The sequence below is a fragment of the Leguminivora glycinivorella genome, chromosome 7 (genome assembly GCF_023078275.1).
Source record: "Leguminivora glycinivorella isolate SPB_JAAS2020 chromosome 7, LegGlyc_1.1, whole genome shotgun sequence".
NCBI classification, from domain to species: Eukaryota; Metazoa; Arthropoda; class Insecta; order Lepidoptera; family Tortricidae; genus Leguminivora; species Leguminivora glycinivorella.
The window spans coordinates 11,197,046-11,219,433 of NC_062977.1; the positions used below are offsets into that span (position 1 = coordinate 11,197,046).

The 22,388-nt window shown below is 39.4% G+C and overlaps 1 protein-coding gene and 1 non-coding gene across 2 annotated transcripts; both read right to left on the bottom strand.

The window, feature by feature from the left end:
- Positions 1 to 818: 818 nt before the first annotated feature.
- LOC125227920 lies at positions 819 to 22,278 on the bottom strand. Its single transcript, XM_048132326.1, has 4 exons — positions 20,883 to 22,278; positions 14,224 to 14,513; positions 12,268 to 14,141; positions 819 to 1,941 (listed from the first exon to the last, which is right to left on the bottom strand). Exons 1-4 carry the CDS (start codon positions 21,218 to 21,220, stop codon positions 1,462 to 1,464), a joined length of 2,982 nt encoding a protein of 993 aa, XP_047988283.1. The 5' UTR covers positions 21,221 to 22,278; the 3' UTR covers positions 819 to 1,461.
- Positions 18,930 to 19,004, bottom strand: Trnas-cga. Its single transcript has one exon. It is a non-coding gene; the product is annotated as a tRNA-Ser (tRNA).
- Positions 22,279 to 22,388: the final 110 nt, after the last annotated feature.

The window sequence follows — 22,388 nt, forward strand, 5'->3', positions numbered from 1 at the left end:
AAATTAAAATTAGTGTCAAGTCTCTGACGGCACATGTCGTAATAAAAAAAACTAGGGAGTTATAAAGGTCGACTACCTACACTAATTGTCCCATTAAAAAAAATAACTCTATAAGAATAAGAGTTAAGACACTTAGTTTCTTAGACAAATTAACTGTAATTGATCTAAAGAATTTTCCCTTAAAGTGAAAGGAAGTCACTAAACGAACGAAAACCAGCTTGTATGTGTGCTATTCAACTGCGTTTGCTGTGACAGACGAAGTCTAAGCCCTTTTAAGGTAGGTACCTAAAGAAGTAACCTGTTACATGTTGACTTCGACAATGATTTTCATTGACTAATATCATGAAGGTATTCAGCTGCCGTCATATGTCTTTATAAATGGAAAAGTACCTAACGCTAATGTAATATTTTTGCCCTTAGTTTCATTTAATTCTACAATTTAGTTGATTTGATTCCCGAGACAGACTCTCAATTCCACAATCGAGACTTAAGCCCCATATTCATGGATTTCAACTTATTGAGGAAATGTTTACTAAAAGTGGCGCAAAGTTGCTGAAAACTTGTTTACGGCACGACCTCCTGACAGACACTTCAGTATTAGCTCCTCAACTAATGCTTTCGGTCATTAAGAAGCAACATAACAACACTCAGTTAACAACTCTGTAACATCAGTAGTGCTGCAACATACCTATTGCCAGAAACTTAGCAGCACGTTCATTCGACAATGTTGCTCTACAAATGGTTACCAGGAATACGGCTATGGCTTTAGAAAGATAGATAGCAGAATATATTGAATAGGTGTAAAGAAAAAAAAAAGATTCTTTGTTCACATATACTATATTATTTACAATTTGCCTAAAAATAGATATGAACTTTGCCTCGCACTTACTACTCTTATACTAGTACAATCTTTAAAAATATTCAGAGATTCTTATTTATAATTTTACAAATCTAACCGCAAATGTGGTACTTATTTTACTGAAAGTCTATATCGTTATGTGTATTCTTAGTGACAATTAACAGTGGCTACTACAATAGAATTAGTAGTAACTTGTTACAATATATGTACAATTATACATAGATGTATAGTATAAGTAGGTATAATTAATATGATAGCAACACCTCATCGCTGTCACCAAAGTCACACCTTTCGCTTTGACAACGACTTCGACGAGTTAAAGTTGTTAAAATTCGTATTAATGCATTCTCAATCATCATCATCATCAGCCAGAGTGCGTCCACTGCTGGACGAAGGCCTCTCTAAAGAATCGCAAAGCCATGTTCTTTGGAGGGAAATACCATAGTCGCCACGCTTGGCAGGCGGGTTGGCGACCGCAGCTGTAAATACATCCTCGACCGACGCTGCTACCCATCCGTCGGTTTTATTTTATTTATCCCTTCATTCATTCTCAATTCTCACTACATCAAAGTATTTACCCGCGGCGGTGAATATTATAAATATTACAATTTTGATTCTTCGTCGTCATAAGTATCCGTCAATTGTACGCTAGACTTCCCAGTGTACTCAATCTCCGCAAAAGTAAAAGCGGGGATGCCGGCACTGTCAGTCGGGGAGTCCTGATTGATAATGTGCTCGAACCGATGGCGTGATTTGCGAATAGGATGGACGTGAGAGTTAGCTTTGTGGCTCACTTGCTTTTCACTTCTCGGTGTCAATCTGTATCCGACTTGATTCACTAACTTTCGCTGGCAATCCGTCAGTTTGTCGCGAATAACATCTAGGTAACCGTTCGCGGTAATCTCACCAGCGGGTTCTTCCATCAGAAGCATGCAAAGCCTTTGTGCTTGCTCCAAGTAGATTAACGCTTGACGAATATCGCCGAATGTTTCGCTGGAGCGAGCCATTGCAATAAAGTGAGGAATAAAAAACTCGAAAACCAAACGTCTTCGCTCTGCCTCCATTTTTTTAGGCAGGATTCTCTGTAAAAAAAAATGTAAAATTACATTACATGTAGATATCTATTAGGTACTTACCTAAAATATCTAGTAAGCTGCGAGTAAAACTCATGAGAGTCATGAGATATTTTTAAGTTAAGGGTGGGGGGAAAACAATAGTTATTTGCTATACAAGGGGGCAAAGTTGTATTTTAACGCCGAGTGTGGAATTGAAAAACGAGCAAGTGAAAGGAGTCTATAGTTGAACCACGAACGAGAAGTAAAATACATTTGCACCCGAGTGTAACACAAAACTTTTCCCCTCACTATAGCGAGGAAACTATAATGCAAAAAATGCGTTTATCACTGCTTCCAGTAGTTCCACAGGTGGTAAATCATCTTTATTACTAGATTCACCTACTTTTATCAATTTTAAAGCAGTTAATTTGACTTTATTCAAGGTCAAATTACTTTACCCACTAGTGGATAAAATGCGTTTTTACCCGCTGGAATTAAAGGACAAAACACGTATTTCCGAGCTAGTGAGGGGAAAAATATTTAATTTTATAGCCTGCTACTAATTAGTAGGTAGGGTTTTTTTACAACACGTAGCCGAATCAAGTATTATTAGAGCATACTTAATAGACCCAGAGCCCAGGCCCGCCAGACCTTCCTCAAATTCTCAAGGATGAAACTTTGGGACAATGTAGAGTTCATATCGGCGGTTAATGTGTGCATATTTTCTAGTTCGGCCCATCGGCCAATTTTTTGCTATCAAGTGATGAAGGTGAAAAAAAAAGTGCTTACTTTCCTTAAATTCTCAAGGCTGATTTTTATATATGTGTTAGAGCACGTTGTTAGAAATTGGTTATCATCAATGCCAGACCGTTTCCGCCGGCCATAACTTTTACCAGACGCGACAAAGTTGGCAAAAAACGACTCTAACTTACCTCATTTTCTCAAGCCTGATTTTGATATATGATACGCAGGGACCTGTAACTAGACCGTTTGTAAGCAGCCAGACCAATCGGATGGACCCAACCATCCGCCAGACCGACTTAAAGTTTCGATATGAGCATTAGTAGAATTGAAATATTCCGGGTCTATAAAAGCTAAAAACTTGAATTTATATAACGTACGTCAAGTATACAATATACCTACACGTAGCTTAATGTAGAAAATTCAAGTTTTTACGGATAGCTTTTACGGATAGCCCTCACCTATGTAAATCAATACAGGTATTACACAACCCACAGATTAGCGACCACGCATTGATTTTAGTAGATTTACTAATTCCTAAACCCAAAAAAATACCTAAACATATCTACAAAAGACTTTTGGGAAAAATGGACATGGTAAAATTCAATATAGATCTGGAACGAATACCGTGGCAAGAAGTCCTACAGAGTACGGATATAGACAGTAAAGTGACCCGTTTCAACCAATTCCTAACAATTTTATTTGATAGACATGCCCCTGTAAAAAAACTTCGCGTTGATTGCAGGAGCCATCCGTGGATAACAGACAACATAAAAAGCATGATGCAATTACGTGACAATGCATTGAAAAAAGCACGTCAAACCAAGAAAGATTCGCACCAGCAATACTACAAGGAACTACGTAATTTAATTACACAACAGGAGCTTTAGAGCGCGAAAAAGCGGCATACTTCACATTTTACGTAAATAAAAACAGATCTTATCCAAAACAAATATGGAAACATCTTCGAAGCTCAGCAAGTCTAGGTGACAATGATAAACCCTCAATTCCACAACACCTACAAAACCCTGACAGCATTAATAACTTTTTCTTAGCCGTACCAGGCAATTCTAATACCGACTGCGAAATGCTGGCCTATTATGAAGGAAAGAAAAAAAATGATGGTCAGGTGTTCAACATAACCGGTTGCACAGAGAATCAAGTTTCAAAAATAATCGCGTCAATTACTACAAACGCAAGTGGCCATGACGGCATGACTATTGAAATGATTCGCCTAACAATAGATGTCACCCTACCGGTTATAACGCAATCATCAACGCGTCAATAGTAGGAAACACTTACCCACAAGCCTGGAAAATAGCCAAGGTCAAGGCAATACCAAAAACTAACAAGACCGAAGAATACAAAGATCTCAGACCGATTAGTATCCTGCCAGTACTATCAAAGGTTCTGGAAAAAATAGTAAGTGAGCAACTGTCTAAGTATCTGGAGGATAGTAACATACTACCATGTACACAATCGGGCTTCCGCAGCAAACATGGAACGGCAACGGCAATAGCGAAGGTCACAGATGATATTATTGACGCATCCGACATGGGAATGGGATCCATCTTAGTACTTTTGGACTTCTCGCGTGCCTTTGATTGCCTCAATTCGACATTGCTGCTTTCTAAAATGGCACATTACGGAGTTTCGCAGGCCTCATGCAAATGGTTCTACAGTTTTCTTACACACCGAAAGCAGTATGTTGAAATGGAGACAGACCAGGGCGAAATACAGAAGTCACAGACCCACTCGAGGTACACCACAGGGCTCTATCTTGAGTCCGCTGCTTTTCATTCTTTACACAGCAGATTTAGTAAAGAACATTGAACACTGCGATGCGCACCTATACGCCGATGATACCCAGCTGTACTACTCCTTTGCGCCGAACGAGCTTGAAACTGCTGTCAAAAGAATCAACGCAGACTTAGAAGCAGTAGCGAAATGGTCAAATAAAATAATATTATCCTAAACCCAGCTAAGTCACAATACATGATACTAGGAAGCAGATGGCAGTGTTCCAAAATAAAGGAAAATAATACCAGAATATTATAGGTAGTAAAGATAAGGTAAAGTAAAAAACAAAAATAAACTAACAATGAGTAAAGTGCCAGTAACCTAACTTAAGACGGAAGATGAATAAAGAAAGCAAAGTGCCGGGTATATATGCGTGAGTGTGACTATGTGTATGTGTGTGTGTGTGTGTGTTTTGCATGTAGGTATATGTGTGTTAGAAAAACTGATAGTGCTGTTCGGGCAGCTTAAAATTTGCTCTGTATGTCTAAAAGGTGTTTTTGGACTAACCGCTTATACTTACCGCTTATACCGCTTTATAACCGCAAGGGTGGCGGAAGATCGTTCCATACCTTTGCTGCAGCAAATTTGAAGCTCCCTCTAAAGAAAGCCGTTTTATGTTTGGGTGTCACTAACTTGGTGCATCGCCTTAGCGACCTTTTTTTTTTTTTTTTTTTTCTCGGAGGGGAAAAATGCTGTTACGCATACCACATCGCCTTAGCGACCTGGTCCGTGTGTCGTTAACCTATTTTAACTTCTCAAATAGATAACGGGGCTTCTCATACTCTAATATTTTTCGAACTGCACAGGCCAGGTGCATTGATCTCCTATTTGTCATATTTAATTTGGATTTTTCGTTTAGGTAGGGTGTAATATGCGCTCGCCTGGGAATGTCGTAGCAGAAGCGAGTACACGCATTTTGAACGCGTTGTATGTATTTTTTTGTCTCTGCTAGTAGCCTGGGTCCATATACGGTGTCTGCGTAGTTAAAAGGTGACAGTATTAATGACTCTACGAGGATCTCCCTAACTTTTTCTGAGAGGTATTTCCGGATTCTGTAAAGTATTTTTAATATGTAGAAGGCATTTCTCACTTTGATATTAGTATGTTCAATATATCTCAATTGTCCATCCATGACTATCCCTAGGTTTTTAGCTTTGTCTACTTGCGTGACCGGCTCCTTCTCTATCAATATTCTGGTATTATTTTCCTTTATTTTGGAACACTGCCATCTGCTTCCTAGTATCATGTATTGTGACTTAGCTGGGTTTAGGATAAGATTATTTTTATTTGACCATTTCGCTACTGCTTCTAAGTCTGCGTTGATTCTTTTGACAGCAGTCTTCTTCTTCTTCTTCTTCTTCTTCGTGTAAAGGGATCAAAACTAAATTTTGGTTTGCCAATGCTTAGCCACTTCAAGCCCTCGAGGGGTAGCCCTTAAGAGATCTTCTTCAGTACACGTTGTTAAGCACCGGGGGCACTGTCTCATATGTGTTGTTGTTTGGGGGACGCCACAATCGCAGAGTATGTCCCCATGTCGCCCAATCCCCCATTTCTGGAGATTATCCTTTGATCGACCCACTCCCGTCCTGAGTCTGTTGAGAGCTTTCCAGACTGCCCACTTTTCCTTTCCGCCGGGAGGCAGGTGTTCCGCTGGTGCTATATGTAGCGATGCATCGTTGAGTTTGGAGTTCCATGCATTAAGACGAGCTTCCCGGGGAGATTGGTGCTGGAGAGCTGAGTTTGTGACGAAGCTTTTCCGGGACTTTAGCCTTGCTTTAATTGGCTCGTGGTGGTGTAGGGGGTGGCGCGGGTCGCGCAATTGCTTATCGCGTTCTATCGCCACAACCACGTCTCTGCGTATATCCGGAGGTGATATTCCACTCAGTTGGTATAGGTGGTCACGTTTGGTGGGTTTTAGGCATCCGGTTATTAGGCGGCAAGACTCGTTAAGAGCTACGTCTACCTGGCCAGCGTGTGCTGAGTTTTTCCAGACCGGACATGCATACTCAGCAGCAGAGAAACTAAGTGCGAGGGCAGTTGTGCGTAGTGTGTGTGGGGTTGCTCCCCACGTGGTGCCGGTGATGCGTCGCAAAATATTATTCCTTGTCGCCACTTTCTGCTTGGTATTGAGGCAGTGGGTTTTGTAGGTAAGCGAACGGTCCAGCGTCACTCCTAAGTATTTGGGGGCAGTAGTGTGTTCTAGTCGGTTGCCTTCCCAAACGATGTTCAGCTGTCTAGTAGCCTGGCTATTTCTTAAGTGGAAGGCACAGACCTGTGTTTTTGCCGGGTTGGGTATAAGCTGATTGTCTTTGTAGTATGACGATAGAGTTGCTAAACCTTCCATAAGACTATGTTCTACTGCCTCAAAGGTTTTTGCTTGCGATGTGAGTGCAAGATCGTCGGCAAAAAGATAATGTTGTAGGTTAGCTATGATCGGTTGGTCGTTGCTATATACATTGAAGAGGGCCGGTGCCAGTACACTACCCTGAGGAAGACCATTTTTGAGGGATCTCCACCTACTTTTTTCCCCTTGGAATGATACGTAGAACCTTCTATTGGAGAGTAATTCCGATATTACCTGTGTAAGTCTGTAGTCTTTTGTTGTAAGATATAGTTTGGTAATTAGTCTCCTATGGTTTATGGTATCATACGCAGCCGTGAGGTCGACGAATACTGCACCTGTCACCATGCCTCTTTCGAATCCGTCCTCAATGTACTGTGTTAGGTTGAGCACTTGCGAGGTACAGGATTTACCTGCCCTGAAACCAGCCTGCTGAGCTATGAAGGCGTCCTCCAGGGTTGTTGTTACGCGGTCGAGTATAAGGCGTTCAAATAATTTGAAGGTGTGGCAGAGAAGAGAGATCGGTCTGTAGCTTTTCACGTCGGCGGGGTCCTTGCCAGGATTTTCTCCACGTCTTCGGGAGAGACATGGTCTCCACGCAAGCATTGAACAGTTTCAAGAGCCACAGTTTAGTTGCAGGCCCGAAATGTTTAATTTGTTCAACTCTTAACTCGTCAATCCCAGCGGCTTTCCCTTCTTTAAGCTTTTGGATACCTGCTTCTAATTCAGACATCAAAAACGGGTCTCTCAGATGGTTTCTTTCTTCCTCAGGAGACAGTCGGACAAGTTTCAGCGGCTTGCACTTGTTGGTCGTCTTCCCGTTGAGTAAAATTTGGTGGGCTATCTGGTCGGCGGTTATGTTAGACAAGTAAGTGTGTTCTTTATTGTCGCTGCTAAGCTTGTTAATGAAATTCCACGCTTTCTTACTGTTGTGTGTCATATCGACACTTCCCACAAGTTCGATCCACTTTTTCCTTTGGGTTTCTGATATCTCATCCATGAATTTATTGCCTAAGTGGATGGTTTCCTGGGAAAACGGATCGGCCGCATAGGCATCATAGTATGCACTAGCTTGCTCCTTGAGGCTATCAGACATCCCTGGAATATACTGGGTTTTACAGCCACGTGGTATATGTCGTCTTGACGCCAGCTTCACCAATCCAATGAACTCATCGTAGCTATCCGTAACAGGTGGAAGCCGGGACACAAGGTTATCCAGCTCTTTGGTGTAGCCTTCCCAGTCCGCTTTTACGAAGTTGAATCTTCTTCGGAATGGAACTATGCGTGGTCGGACTGCTTCGTATACCTTGCAGACTATTGGGCGGTGTTGGGTTTTAGGGATGACTTCACTAACTGATTTTCTGCACTGTTTTGAGACATTTTCGCTAGCGAATATGAGGTCGGGATTGTAGCCTCTCTTCCACCTGCCACTGTTGAAAGATGGTGGCAGCTTAGGGTCATGGATCAGAGAAATTCCATACATGTCTGCCCATTCCTCTACTAGGTCTCCGTTTACATCTGCCACCCTATAGCCCCAGCTCTCACTGTGACTATTGAAATCTCCCACCTTGTTTGATCTCTGCTACAAGAACCATCCCCTCGATGGCTGGGCGGCAATTGTCAGGTCCTCTGTGGATTTCTTGCATGCAGAGGATGTCACATTTATTCAACATGCACATCTTGGAAATGATAAATTCTTTCTGGGCTGATATTCCTTCAATGTTGATGGATATTATTGTCATGCTTGGCCCTGAGAAGGCCCCTTGACAGCAGTTTCAAGCTCGTTCGGCGCAAAGGAGTAGTACAGCTGGGTATCATCGGCGTATAGGTGCGCATCGCAGTGTTCAATGTTCTTTACTAAATCTGCTGTGTAAAGAATGAAAAGCAGCGGACTCAAGATAGAGCCCTGTGGTGTACCTCGAGTGATTTCTAGGGTCTGTGACTTCTGTATTTCGCCCTGATCTGTCTCCATTTCAACATACTGCTTTCGGTGTGTAAGAAAACTGTAGAACCATTTGCATGAGGCCTGCGAAACTCCGTAATGTGCCATTTTAGAAAGCAGCAATGTCGGATTGAGGCAATCAAAGGCACGCGAGAAGACCAAAAGTACTAAGATGGATCCCATTCCCTTGTCGGATGCGTCAATAATATCATCTGTGACCTTCGCTATTGCCGTTGCCGTTCCATGTTTGCTGCGGAAGCCCGATTGTGTACATGGTAGTATGTTACTATCCTCCAGATACTTAGACAGTTGCTCACTTACTATTTTTTCCAGAACCTTTGATAGTACTGGCAGGATACTAATCGGTCTGAGATCTTTGTATTCTTCGGTCTTGTTAGTTTTTGGTATTGCCTTGACCTTGGCTATTTTCCAGGCTTGTGGGTAAGTGTTTCCTACTATTGACGCGTTGATGATTGCGTTATAACCGGTAGGGTGACATCTAGTGTTAGGCGAATCATTTCAATAGTCATGCCGTCATGGCCACTTGCGTTTGTAGTAATTGACGCGATTATTTTTGAAACTTTATTCTCTGTGCAACCGGTTATGTTGAACACCTGACCATCATTTTTTTTCTTTCCTTCATAATAGGCCAGCATTTCGCAGTCGGTATTAGAATTGCCTGGTACGGCTAAGAAAAAGTTATTAATGCTGTCAGGGTTTTGTAGGTGTTGTGGAATTGAGGGTTTATCATTGTCACCTAGACTTGCTGAGCTTCGAAGATGTTTCCACATTTGTTTTGGATAAGATCTGTTTTTATTTACGTAAAATGTGAAGTATGCCGCTTTTTCGCGCTCTAAAGCTCCTGTTGTGTAATTAAATTACGTAGTTCCTTGTAGTATTGCTGGTGCGAATCTTTCTTGGTTTGACGTGCTTTTTTCAATGCATTGTCACGTAATTGCATCATGCTTTTTATGTTGTCTGTTATCCACGGATGGCTCCTGCAATCAACGCGAAGTTTTTTTACAGGGGCATGTCTATCAAATAAAATTGTTAGGAATTGGTTGAAACGGGTCACTTTACTGTCTATATCCGTACTCTGTAGGACTTCTTGCCACGGTATTCGTTCCAGATCTATATTGAATTTTACCATGTCCCTTTTCCCCAAAAGTCTTTTGTAGATATATTTAGGTATTTTTTTGGGTTTAGGAATTAGTAAATCTACTAAAATCAATGCGTGGTCGCTAATCTGTGGGTTGTGTAATACCTGTATTGATTTACATAGGTGAGGGCTATCCGTAATGACTAGATCTAATAATGACGAACATTCTGCTGTGATTCTAGTCGGTTGGTTCACAAGCTGCTCCAGGCTTCTTTGAGTAAAGAATGTATGTAACTTTTTTGTGTTAGACCTGTCTTGTATTTGTACATCTATGTTGAAATCAGTTAGTAGAAAAACCGAGTTACAAGTAGCAAACATGTCTCAAGTCTCATTGAGTGCCTCTATGGCACTATCAATAGATACGGACTCCGGTCTGTATGCTGTTCCTATAGCGAAACGTCCAACGCCCCTTATTCGTAACTCCAGCCACATTTGCTCGAGTGCGGACTGAGGGTGTTAGGTTATACTTGCTTGTAAGTTTTTCCTGACGTAAAACCCTACGCCGCCTCCTTTTATTCCATTCGTTCGCGGGTTGCTTTTTAGAGTATATCCGGGTAATTTAGGAACGTATTTTTCTTCGTCCGGTCTTAGCCAAGTTTCATTCAGTGCGATTATATCTTGTTTGTATCTATCCATGGCTGCGTCGAACTCATCACGGCCAGTGTTTAACGAACGTATGTTTAGCAATCCTAGTGTCAAATTGTACGATTTTTTATTTTTCCTTTGCATTATTATAATTAATAAATGAAACACAAAACGTTTACGTTATTTATAATATAAAATGAAAATGAAAATATGAATATACAAGTTTACAAGTATTATTATTATTCATAGCTTAAAATTAATCTTGCACCACATATAAACTTTCATTTTTTTATTTCCTTAGAAGTAAAATCTTTGAAAGTCGCTTATTACGTCAAGTATACAATATACACGTAGCTTAATGTAGAAAATTCAAGTTTTTAGCTTTTATAGACCCGGAATATTTCAATTCTACTAATGCTCATATCGAAACTTTAAGTCGGTCTGGCGAATGGTTGGGTCCATCCGATTGGTCTGGCTGCTTACAAATGGTCTAGTTACAGGTCCCTGCGTATCATATATCAAAATCAGGCTTGAGAAAATGAGGTAAGTTAGAGTCGTTTTTTGCCAACTTTGTCGCGTCTGGTAAAAGTTATATTTAAAATAAAATACACATGTACTTACGCAGTGTAAATAAAATTCATAGCTTAAAATTAATCTTGCACCACATATAAACTTTCATTTTTTTATTTCCTTAGAAGTAAAATTTTTAAAAGTCGCTTATTACGTCAAGTATACAATATACACGTAGCTTAATGTAGAAAATTCAAGTTTTTAGCTTTTATAGACCCGGAATATTTCAATTCTACTAATGCTCATATCGAAACTTTAAGTCGGTCTGGAGGATGGATGGGTCCATCCGATTGGTCTGGCTGCTTACAAACGGTCTGGTTACAGGTCCCTGCGTATCATATACCAAAATCAGGCTTGAGAAAATGAGGTAAGTTAGAGTCGTTTTTTGCCAACTTTGTCGCGTCTGGTAAAAGTTATATTTATAATAAAATACACATGTACTTACGCAGTGTAAATAAGATTCATAGCTTAAAATTAATCTTGCACCACATATAAACTTTCATTTTTTTATTTCCTTAGAAGTAAAATTTTTGAAAGTCGCTTATTACGTCAAGTATACAATATACACGTAGCTTAATGTAGAAAATTCAAGTTTTTAGTTTTTATAGACCCGGAATATTTCAATTCTACTAATGCTCATATCGAAACTTTAAGTCGGTCTGGCGGATGGTTGGGTCCATCCGATTGGTCTGGCTGCTTACAAACGGTCTAGTTATAGGTCCCTGCGTATCATATATCAAAATCAGGCTTGAGAAAATGAGGTAAGTTAGAGTCGTTTTTTGCCAACTTTGTCGCGTCTGGTAAAAGTTATGGCCGGCGGAAACGGTCTGGCATTGATGATAACCAATTTCTAACAACGTGCTCTAACACATATATAAAAATCAGCCTTGAGAATTTAAGGAAAGTAAGCACTTTTTTTTTCACCTTCATCACTTGATAGCAAAAAATTGGCCGATGGGCCGAACTAGAAAATATGCACACATTAAACGCCGATGTGAACTCTACATTGTCCCAAAGTTTCATCCTTGAGAATTTGAGGAAGGTCTGGCGGGCCTGGGCTCTTGATCTATAAAGCTTGTTGTAAATATATACGAATCCCTATGATGTAAAAGACTTACTACATAGCTACGTACCTACTACCTACACGCAGCACACGCGGCCTCAATCATGTAGAGTAGGTACGTTTAGTTCTAGTTGTAGTTATGTTATACTTACATTTTTATCAATTTGAATTTCGCGCTTTTCATTTTTTCCGTCCGTCTTATATTTCTTGGTCTTTCGTTTTGTGTCTTGTATTTGCCGATGGCGTTCCTTATTCCACAGATACTTTTTGTCATACATTTTTCCCATGCCCCTATTGTCCCATTCTACATCGGTATCCGTACTATTTTTACGTTGTAAAACAGGCATATTGAGGTTTGGATTCAGTATGCGCAAAGGATTTCGACATGTCAAGATTTCATAAAGTTTAAGGCAGTTGAATTTTGGGTAAAACTCTTTTTTAGTGTATTTGACTTTTTCTAGGGCATAAAGCATGTGCATAACAGGAGACTCTTTTATATCAAATAATTGTCGTTGTACTTCACGTAAAAGAGGATTAGGTATACTTTTAAAGTCGTTGCAGTTATCAATAAAGTAATTTGGAAATCTTCCTTGAGTGAAATTGCTGTAAAAAGTGTCTATAAATAATTTAAAAGTTTCACCTAGGCGGTCTTCCGGCCACCTTGCACAATTATCTTCGCACTGCCAGAACAAGTGATTCTTCAAATGATTTGCATCAATGCCAATTTTCGAGGTTTGATTTTCCATGAACGTTTTATGCAACACCAGTGAAAATAAATAACATCTTAGATGTGCATGCGCTAAACAGCTCTCTAAGTAACGTTCGGCAGCAGGAAATGTAACTCGCCACTGCAATTTCAGATCAGGGTTCAATCCGCGTTTAGGCCTGAATCCAATAGGTACAAGTAAGCATCCAAAATTTATAGCTTTATTTACCACATTTTTGGACGGCCATTGATATGCAAAATTGGTTCGAGGATTTGTGACTATTCTCCTTTCACGTATAATCCACCTGTTAGCTGCGTTTGGCCACGAAGTAAAAAGAGCAGGAAATACTTCATAAGTCATTTTAACGCCATTCTTTAACATATCACAGTATATACTAGCGCCTTGCGTCATAGCATTGTTTACAGAGTCGGGAGTGAGTCCTAGGCTAGATCCCAATTTTATCATAAAATTGTCAACAAAGTTCGCCATAAAGCTTGTAGATGTTAAGTAATGATAAGTTTCGAATAGATTTTTACCTGAGGACAATTTTGCATCTGTATCATCTATTTCTTCATCCTCGTCCTCACTCCAGTTTTCAAATGAACGGATTTGAACTGACGTCCAACATTCGTCTGGTACCACTCCCGAGTTAAGAGCGTAGTTAGATTGACTGGTTATCTCCACTTTTTTCGGTGTTGTAGATTCTTTGATAGTTGCATATCCATAATCAGAATCATTTTCAAATTCTTGTCTACTACTAGATGTGGATCGGTAACCTGACGTTTCTGTGTCTTCAGCAATTGTATTGTCGATACGTATTTGATTACCTTTAACTTTAATATCCTTGACAGGTCCGCTCAGCCTACGAGACGTCTTTAAAATAGATTTTCTACCTTTCATTTCGTTTGTTTCCTTATCTTTGTTTTCTACTTTAAAAGTATTGTCTGTTTCGGTCTCTTCTAGCAGTGATGTATTTGTTAGTTTTATAGCTTTCATATTGGAAATGTTTCCAGGTGAATGTAACGGTTTTATCGGTCCACTACGTCTTCGTCCAATATCATGTACTATATTTTGATTTATTTTAGAATTGGGTTTAATGAAGATACTGGCATTATTGGACTCAATCTTGTTTTTAAGGTTTTGGAGTAACTCTTCTCCTTTAAGTACTGGCGGAATATCATCTGATCCATTGGACTCTTTTTCTGAATCAGTGTATAGACTATCATCTGAATTTAAAAACGAATCTCTGTGTCTTTCTTCTTGTGCTTCTCTTGATAGACAGCTTTCTAATACTTCAAGTTTTTTCAATTTAACATATCCTGTGAAAAAGTGAAATAAGTTTAACATTTTTATTCAATTTTAACATTTGTTAAATTCAAAAACAAATTGATAATGACTTACCTGGTTCTCTACAATCCTCTACACGTAGTTTATAGAAGGGTGCATCAAGAACCGCGCTGTAATCAGAAGTGTCACCAGGCTCCCTAGCCTCAATATTGTCATATATAATATATAGCCTGGGAGCTAGCAAGGGCTCGCGGTAGCCGCGTTGTTTGCGGTAATACACATGTTCTTGAACGCACTCCTGCAGCCTGTCCGCGAAGAATACGTGCTTGTGATGGCGCACCATCGCCTCGTCGATACCGTGCTCGCGTTCGCTCATAGGATTGTTCTTGATTTGATACATCTCTCTGAAACCAATGAAATCATGACCATTCCTAAATTAATTAGGTATTATAAATTATTCTACGGAAAAAGCATATCTATATATGTACGAGGGGCGTTCAATATATTGTCGGTATTGATATCTTACAACCTCTTTTACAATTTCTTTTGTTACTGGCCACTAAGGTTCATTCGTTGACATTAAAAAAAAGTATAATTCAAACCGAGATTTTCTTTTGTTTTTCTGCAATTGCCAAACAAACACGCACACCATGAGCGAATTATCAATGTTGACGAAATTAGAACATCGATCTGTTATAAAATTCTTGACTAAACAGGGTAAAAATCAAAAAACCATAAAAGAGGAGATGGATTGTGTTTACCGTGAGTCTTCTCCTTCTTTATCTACTATTCAAAAGTGGTCAAGCGAATTCAAACGTGGAAGGGAGAGTATTGAAGATGACCCTAGGCCTGGTCGGCCTGTAGTCGCCACTTCACAAGAAAATATTGAGAAGGTGGAAAAACTTATATTGGAAGATGGGCGAATTAAGATAAAATCAATAGCTAAAGTAACCAATCTTTCTATTGGTACCATACATGATATTATCCATGACCATCTTAATATGTCAAAAGTAAGTGCAAGATGGGTTCCGCGAATGTTGACTCGGCTTCAAAAAGATATGCGTGCCGCTTGTTGTTCCGATTTTATTGACCTGTGCGGTGAAAATCCTGATGAGGTCCTGCAAAAGATTGTTACTGGAGATGAAACTTGGGTTCATCATTATGACCCAGAGAGTAAACAAGAGTCCATGCAGTGGCACATTAAGGGTTCAGCTCATCCCAAGAAGTTCAAGGTCATGCCTTCAGCTGGCAAGGTCATGGCTACAATATTTTGGGATTGTGAAGGTGTTTTACTAATAGATTATAAAGAAAAAGGTGTCAATATCACAGGACAGTACTACGCCAACCTTCTACGTCAATTAAGGGATGCAATCAAAGAAAAGAGGCGAGGAAAGTTAACCAAAGGTGTTTTGCTTCTGCATGACAACGCCCCTGTCCATACTGCTCATATTGCCAAGGCAGCTATAGCTGAATGTGGGTTTGAAACTATTACCCATCCACCGTACAGTCCGGACTTAGCCCCCAGCGACTTCTTTTTGTTCCCCAATCTCAAAAAGGATCTGCGTGGAAATCGGTTTTCTGATGATGAAGCATTGAAGGCAGCAGTGGAGGAGCATTTTTTCACCAAAGATAAAAAATATTTTTTTGAGGGATTAAAAAAAATAATTGATCGATCTTTTAAGTGTATTAACATAGGGGGGGAGTATATTGAAAAATAAAAAATATCAGACTTTTCGTACCCGTTTGTTTTCATTCTCATACCGAGAATTTATTGAACGCCCCTCGTATATCGTAACGGTGACCATTCATTCATATCTAATGAAATCACGGCTAATGACATTGGTGATAAGCTAATAAACAAGTTCTCGTCTGTTATCTATATTATTTGTAGCTTTATTTTTTTATCACTTCCGTCTATTGACAATATCTGTCGGTATGATCTTTTAAATAAATCTCCAAAGTAAAATATCAATTATAAACGCAGCAGAGTGTCCGTTATCTAGCTTGGGCATTATAACCACACTAAAATGGACGTTAGTGCGGGGCGTTAACGGATAGTTAGTATGAATGTATAGTCCCGTCTGGCAGAAAGCATGAAACTTGGCATGTATATAGCTTATAGGGTTATAAGAAAAAATAGAAGTGGAAACACGCCGAGGTGTCAATGTTTCCCCTCTTTCCCCCCACTTTTGTATCCCTGTTTTCAGTTTTTCTATATTTCCATGAAAACCGTAACAGCTACAATAATAACGTCTAAGAGAAGTATATTCTCTATAAAATTCTCTACAATACTGTCTTTGGAAGTAGCTAGAATTTATAATTTACAAACTATGCTCATTTTCCCTTTGCCATATACAATGTGTGACCAGTAGGATAAATAAGGCCAGCGACTTTGCACTTTTGCCTGTGGCGATGCTGCTTGGTAAAATTGTTCATTGGGTCAAACTGATCCGATTTAGCCCAATAGTCATGAAATCGCACGTGACTACTCCCCACAAAGAGAAGGGGAAGGGGCCGGTTCCGTCGATGAAATCTATGCAATACTTCTTCTGACTCTTAGCGACTAGGGCAAATCGTATATCATTTCCGTGTAATGTAGGGACGTGTTAATCATTTCTGAAAAAATCGTGGCACCTTTTCATACAAAAATAACGATTTTATAACAAAATAATGTTTTTTTGTGTATTTAATTGTAACAGTTATAGCATTTACAATTAAATCGTGGCAATTATCTCATCAATAAATAAAAATATTAGGACAGGTTAGCCCAAAACCCAGTTCTGATGATGGGATCCTGGAGAAGTCAAGGGATCTCCTCAAATCTTAAAGGCATAGATATAGTGATTTTTATGTTTTTATAAGAACAGCATGTTTAGAACGTTACGTTCAGAACAATGACATTTGGTGCCGTGGAACTGCTGATGATCATCAGAACGTAACTCCTCAAATCTGAACGGCAGACTTATAATGGCTTTGGTATTTTATAAGACCATCATGTATTTACGTGCAGAACAACGACATTTGGTGCAGTGGAACTCCTGATGATGATCAAAATGAAACTCCTGAAATCTGAACGACACACTTATAGTGACTTTGGTGTTTTTATAAGAACAACAATGCATTTACGTTCAGAATAGTGATGTCACTGATGATCACGAGAACGTACCTCCTCAAATCTGAACGGCAGACTTATAATGACTTTGGTATTTTTATAATAACATCATGCATGTAAGTTCAGAACAGTAACATTGCAGTAGAACTGCTGTTGATGATCAAAGCTCTTGTTAAGAGATTTCTGAACGTCTGAATGCATGCTGTTCTTTTAAAAATACCAAAGTCACTAAAAGTATGCCGTTCTGATTTGAGGATTGAGGAACTCCTCTCTCAGCTCACCATCAGCAGTTCCTCCGCACCAAATGTTGCTGTTCTGAACGTAAATGCATGATATTATTATAAAAATATCAAAGTCATTATAAGTGTGCCGTTCAGATTGGAGGAGTTCCGTTCTGGTGATCATCAGCAGTTCCACTGCACCAAATGTCACTATTCTGAACGTAAATGCATGTTGTTCTTATAAATACACCAAAGTCACTATAAGTGTGTCGTTCAGATTTCAGGAGTTTCATTTTGATCATCATCAGTAGTTCCACTGCACCAAATGTCGTTGTTCTGCACGTAAATATATTATGTTCTTATAAAAATACCAAAGTTATTATAAGTCTGCCGTTCAGATTTGAGGAGTTACGTTCTGATGATCATCAGCAGTTTCAAGGCACAAAATGTCATTATTCTGAACGTAAATACATGATGTTCTTATAAAAATACCCAAGTCCGTATAAGTCAGCCGTTCAGTTTTGAGGAGTAACGTTCTGATGATAACAGCAGTTCCACTGCACCAAATGTCACTGTTCTGAACTTAAATGCATGCTGTTCTTATAAAAACACAAAAATCACTATATCTATCCAGGATCCCATCATCAGAACTAGGTTTTGGGCTAACCTGCCACGATTTAATTGTAAATGCCATAACTGTTACAATTAAATACACAAAAAAACATTATTATGTTAAAAAATCGTTATTTTTGTATGAAAAGGTGCCACGATTTTTTCAGAAATGATTAACACGTCTCTACATTACACGGAAATGATATACGATTTGCCCTAGTCGCTAAGAGTCAGAAGAAGTATTGCATAGATTTCATCGAGGGAACCGGCCCCTTTCCCTTCTCTTTGTGGGGAGTAGTCACGTGCGATTTCATGACTATTGGGCTAAATCGGATCAGTTTGACCCAATGAACAATTTTACCAAGCAGCATCGCCACAGGCAAAAGTGCAAAGTCGCTGGCCTTACTTATCCTACTGGTCACCAAACACAAATATGGCAAAGGGAAAATGAGCATACTTTGAAAATTATAAGTTCTAGCTATATACTTCCAAAGGCAGTATTGTAGAGAATTTTATAGAGAATATACTTCTCTTTGACGTTATTATTGTAGCTTTTACGGTTTTCATGGAAATATAGAAAAACTGAAAACAGGGATACAAAAGTGGGGGGAAAGAGGGGAAACATTGACACCTCGGTGTGTTTCTACTTCTATTTTTTCTTATAACCCTATAAGCTATATACATGCCAAGTTTCATGCTTTCTGCCAGACGGGACTATAGATCTGGTTAAGAACTCGTACTACGTAGGGAACAAATCAAATTATTTTATTAGATATTTTAAGATTTGTTTTTTTAGTAGTAACACTACTATGTATAAATTATAAACTGAAATAGATAGTACCGTCCACTGAAGAAAAAGCTATCAAGCCCACTGGTGGCGAAGCCGGGAATCGAACCCGGGTCTCCAGCTATCGCGGCTGACGTGCTCAAACCACTACACCACCCCGACCGCCGAGGTACCCGTCGAAATTTCTCTAGTGTATGTTATCTCTGAAGGCTAGGCGCCTTTGACCAACTCTAAGGGCGAGCAATGTGTGCTTGCACTTCCTATATGAATCCTTTTGCAGGATTACGAAAACAAATCAAAAAATTATTTAATAAAATAATTTGATTTGTTCCCTACGTCGATAGATGGCAGCACCATCTCTCTCGCTATGTCGTAATCCTCGTCGCTATATCGTAGTCGTATTTTAACTCTTAGATGCCTATTTGTCCCAAAGGGAGCTTATTCCAATGTTTTTCGACGGAATTAATGATTTGAATTTCTAATCATCTAGTTAGTTATATCAAGCCTATTTAAATGGGATCATGCATGCGATAACATCCAATTCAATTATTTGTAACGTATTTACCCGAGTATTACCCTCTTTATTTATTTTACCTATCAGAATCCTTCATTTCAAAAGTTTGCCCGACTCAAGAAACTCACTAACTACTTACAGTTCGTCGGACAATTCCATTCGTTTTATTCCGGCCCGGCTGACAGTTAGTGGGCCCCTTATGAAGAAAATTACAAAGGTAATTCCCTATTATCAACTGCGTAAATAATGCATTACAATTAGTCATTTTTATCCACTTATCGATCAAACAAATCCAAACAAGTAGATATGTAGGTCCACGGAATGTTTCGTTTTAATTGGAGAACTGTCCAAGTTGATAAAAAATCGATTTGAGTAATGAATGCTGGAAATCTTCTTCATTTCGAATTTTTAACATGACCTTAAACTTAAGACGATACGGTAGGGGTCAATTCTCCATACAGACGCTCTCGACTATTTCCTCCTAATAATTTTTTCAACACAGATTGTTATTATTTTTATCTGTTTCGGACCGTTTTGATTTTTTGATATTCTGCTTTTTAAAGATTCTAGAGCCAATCAAACATTTCGAAAAAACGACCTTTTTCATTGTGGCGCAAAAAAAGGTGTGATACTCAAGATTGGTACCAATTAACCAAAAAAGCTAAACAGTCCGACATAGATTATTTCATTGTTATTCAGATTCTCAAATTTCGTTCCGATTGATTAAGTTTTGAAGGAGGAAAGAGTCGAGAGCGGAACCTCGATTTTAAAGATTTTTTTGAAACATCTTTTGACTGAGTTGTTCTTAATGGACAATTTTTTTTCGATAAACCTAGTTAATAACACTTGTATATTTAACTAAAACTCCCAAGTTGAAAGGGGGGCTCCTTTCTATTTTAGCATTTTCGCTACCGTATCCTCTTAAATGACATACCTACATAAGTACCTATAATTGAAACGGCGGCTATTGCAACATTGGCGACATTTCATAAAATTTTACCGCATAGGTATTTTCCTTTCGCAAATTTGAGTGACATGCATTAAAAACTATAAAGGTCTCTATTTCTAGCTTCGGCAGATTCCAATTTGACTAGCATTTATTTTATTTATTTGTATAGGTACCTGTATAATCTTCAGTAAGTATTGTATAAGTACAATACATGTAATGTGTTTGTCATTTGGAAAATATTTACCTGACCTACTGCATGTGTGTTATGGATTATGAAAATGTACAAAATTACGTGTAAAATGTTATTGAATTCAATACAATCTTATCACTTCCTTGCGATTTTTTGCGCTTCGGCAAGCCTAGTGGACTTAGCCTTAACTCATCATTGATCTATATACCGCAGTGACCGTGTTTAAGATATTATTTATTTAAATTTAGCTACGAAACCATTGATTAGTTTTATCAATGTGATATAAAAGTAGGACAACAATAAAAAATATAAACCCCTTTACACACACAGTCACACACACGATAATGCCTATATTAAAAACTATCATAGTTAGGTATGATGCTCTTACCTTTCAAAGTTTTCGAAAAATTGCACTGATAACAGAATATTGTTGAGCAAAAAGGTTTCCGAGTCGTTTTGTAGCTGGTAGCGCATGTGGTCCAGCGCCTCGTCGTCGTAGGAGCGGACGTGCGCGGGCGCCGGCCCGGCCGCGTGGCTCGCCGACGCCCGCGGCGCGCTCGCCAGCTGCATCGTCGTCGGTATTGGCCCCTCCTTCGTTGCGAATCTCCTATTCCCTGGGTTCGCGTTTTTCTGCCTTCTCTCCTCCCGTCTCTGTTCCCGCCATTTTTCCCTCTCGAAGAACTTATCCGGCTCCTTCTGAGATTTCTTAGACTTAGAATTCCCCATTTTGAAACACTAAAAATTTTCTTTTCAATTACGAGGTTATTAACACTGTTTGTAAACACATCGTAACTGTCCTTTAAATATGAAAATGACCGTTAGTAGTCGGCGAAAGAGTCTGGCAACGTCTGATCCTTTTAGAATGTAACTACGTACTGGAAAAATGATTATTCATGCATTTATAATACTAATTGTTGTTATCTAAGCGATAAACAGCTCCATCAATCGTGAAGTTTTGCTATCATTGGTAGAATATAATATGGGCACTGATTTATATAATTAAGCTTAATACTCGTATATTGCGGCACGCGGGGAACGTAGTACAGCGTCGTGTCAGCCTCGTGGACTCTTCGACACTGCTCTCCTCCCGAACAAACACAATTAGCCCGATTTAATACGTAACCATTCGATTATAAACCGTGAAATTATGATTTGAAAAACTTGACTTATGAAGTAGAATAGTGGCATTCCTTACTCCTCGTTGTTATGTAAACTGAACATAACCGTACGCAAATTCACGAGGTATGAAAACAGTGCAATTTTCGGCCCTTTATGAAAAGCATCGGTATAGGAACTCTTTCGAGCAGTATATATAAATGTAGTAAGTATTGCAAGCGGAAACAAGGAAAACCAAGATAGTGGTTTATCAAACTTGCATCTTAAGCATACTCTTGTACGGGGCTGAGACTTGGACATCGTACGCCAAGCACGAACGTCGACTCAACGCTTTCCACATGCGCTGCATCCGGAACATTTGAGAGATAAACTGGAAAGATAGGGTCACGAACGAGAGGGTTCTGGAGATTGCTCAGCTGCCCAGCCTCTTTGCGCTGCTGCTGCAGACGCTTACGCTGGCTGGAGCATGTGTATCGAATGCAACCTGCTCGTTTGCCACGGTGTGTTTTGCTTGGCGCTATAGCCAACGCCAGGAGAAGCATTGGTCACCCTATGTTACTGCATAAGGACTGCGTCAACGAGACATGCGCGCCTTCAACATTCCAGTGCATAAACGGGAGGAACTTGCTGAGGACAGGGAAAAAAACCGGCCAAGAGCGTGTCGGGCCACGCTCAGTGTAGGGTTCCGTAGTTTTCCGTATTTTTCTCAAAAACTACTGAAACTGAACCTATCAAGTTCAAAACAATTTTCCTAGAAAGTCTTTTTAAAGTTCTACTT

Coding starts and splice junctions, on each gene's coding strand:
- LOC125227920 (XM_048132326.1), bottom strand. CDS start 21,220: ATGGGGAATTCTAAGTCTAAGAAATCTCAGAAGGAGCCGGATAAGTTC. Junction 14,514..20,882: donor TTTTTCGAAAACTTTGAAAG/GTAAGAGCATCA, acceptor CATTGGTTTCAG/AGAGATGTATCAAATCAAGA. Junction 14,142..14,223: donor AGAGGATTGTAGAGAACCAG/GTAAGTCATTAT, acceptor ACTTTTTCACAG/GATATGTTAAATTGAAAAAA.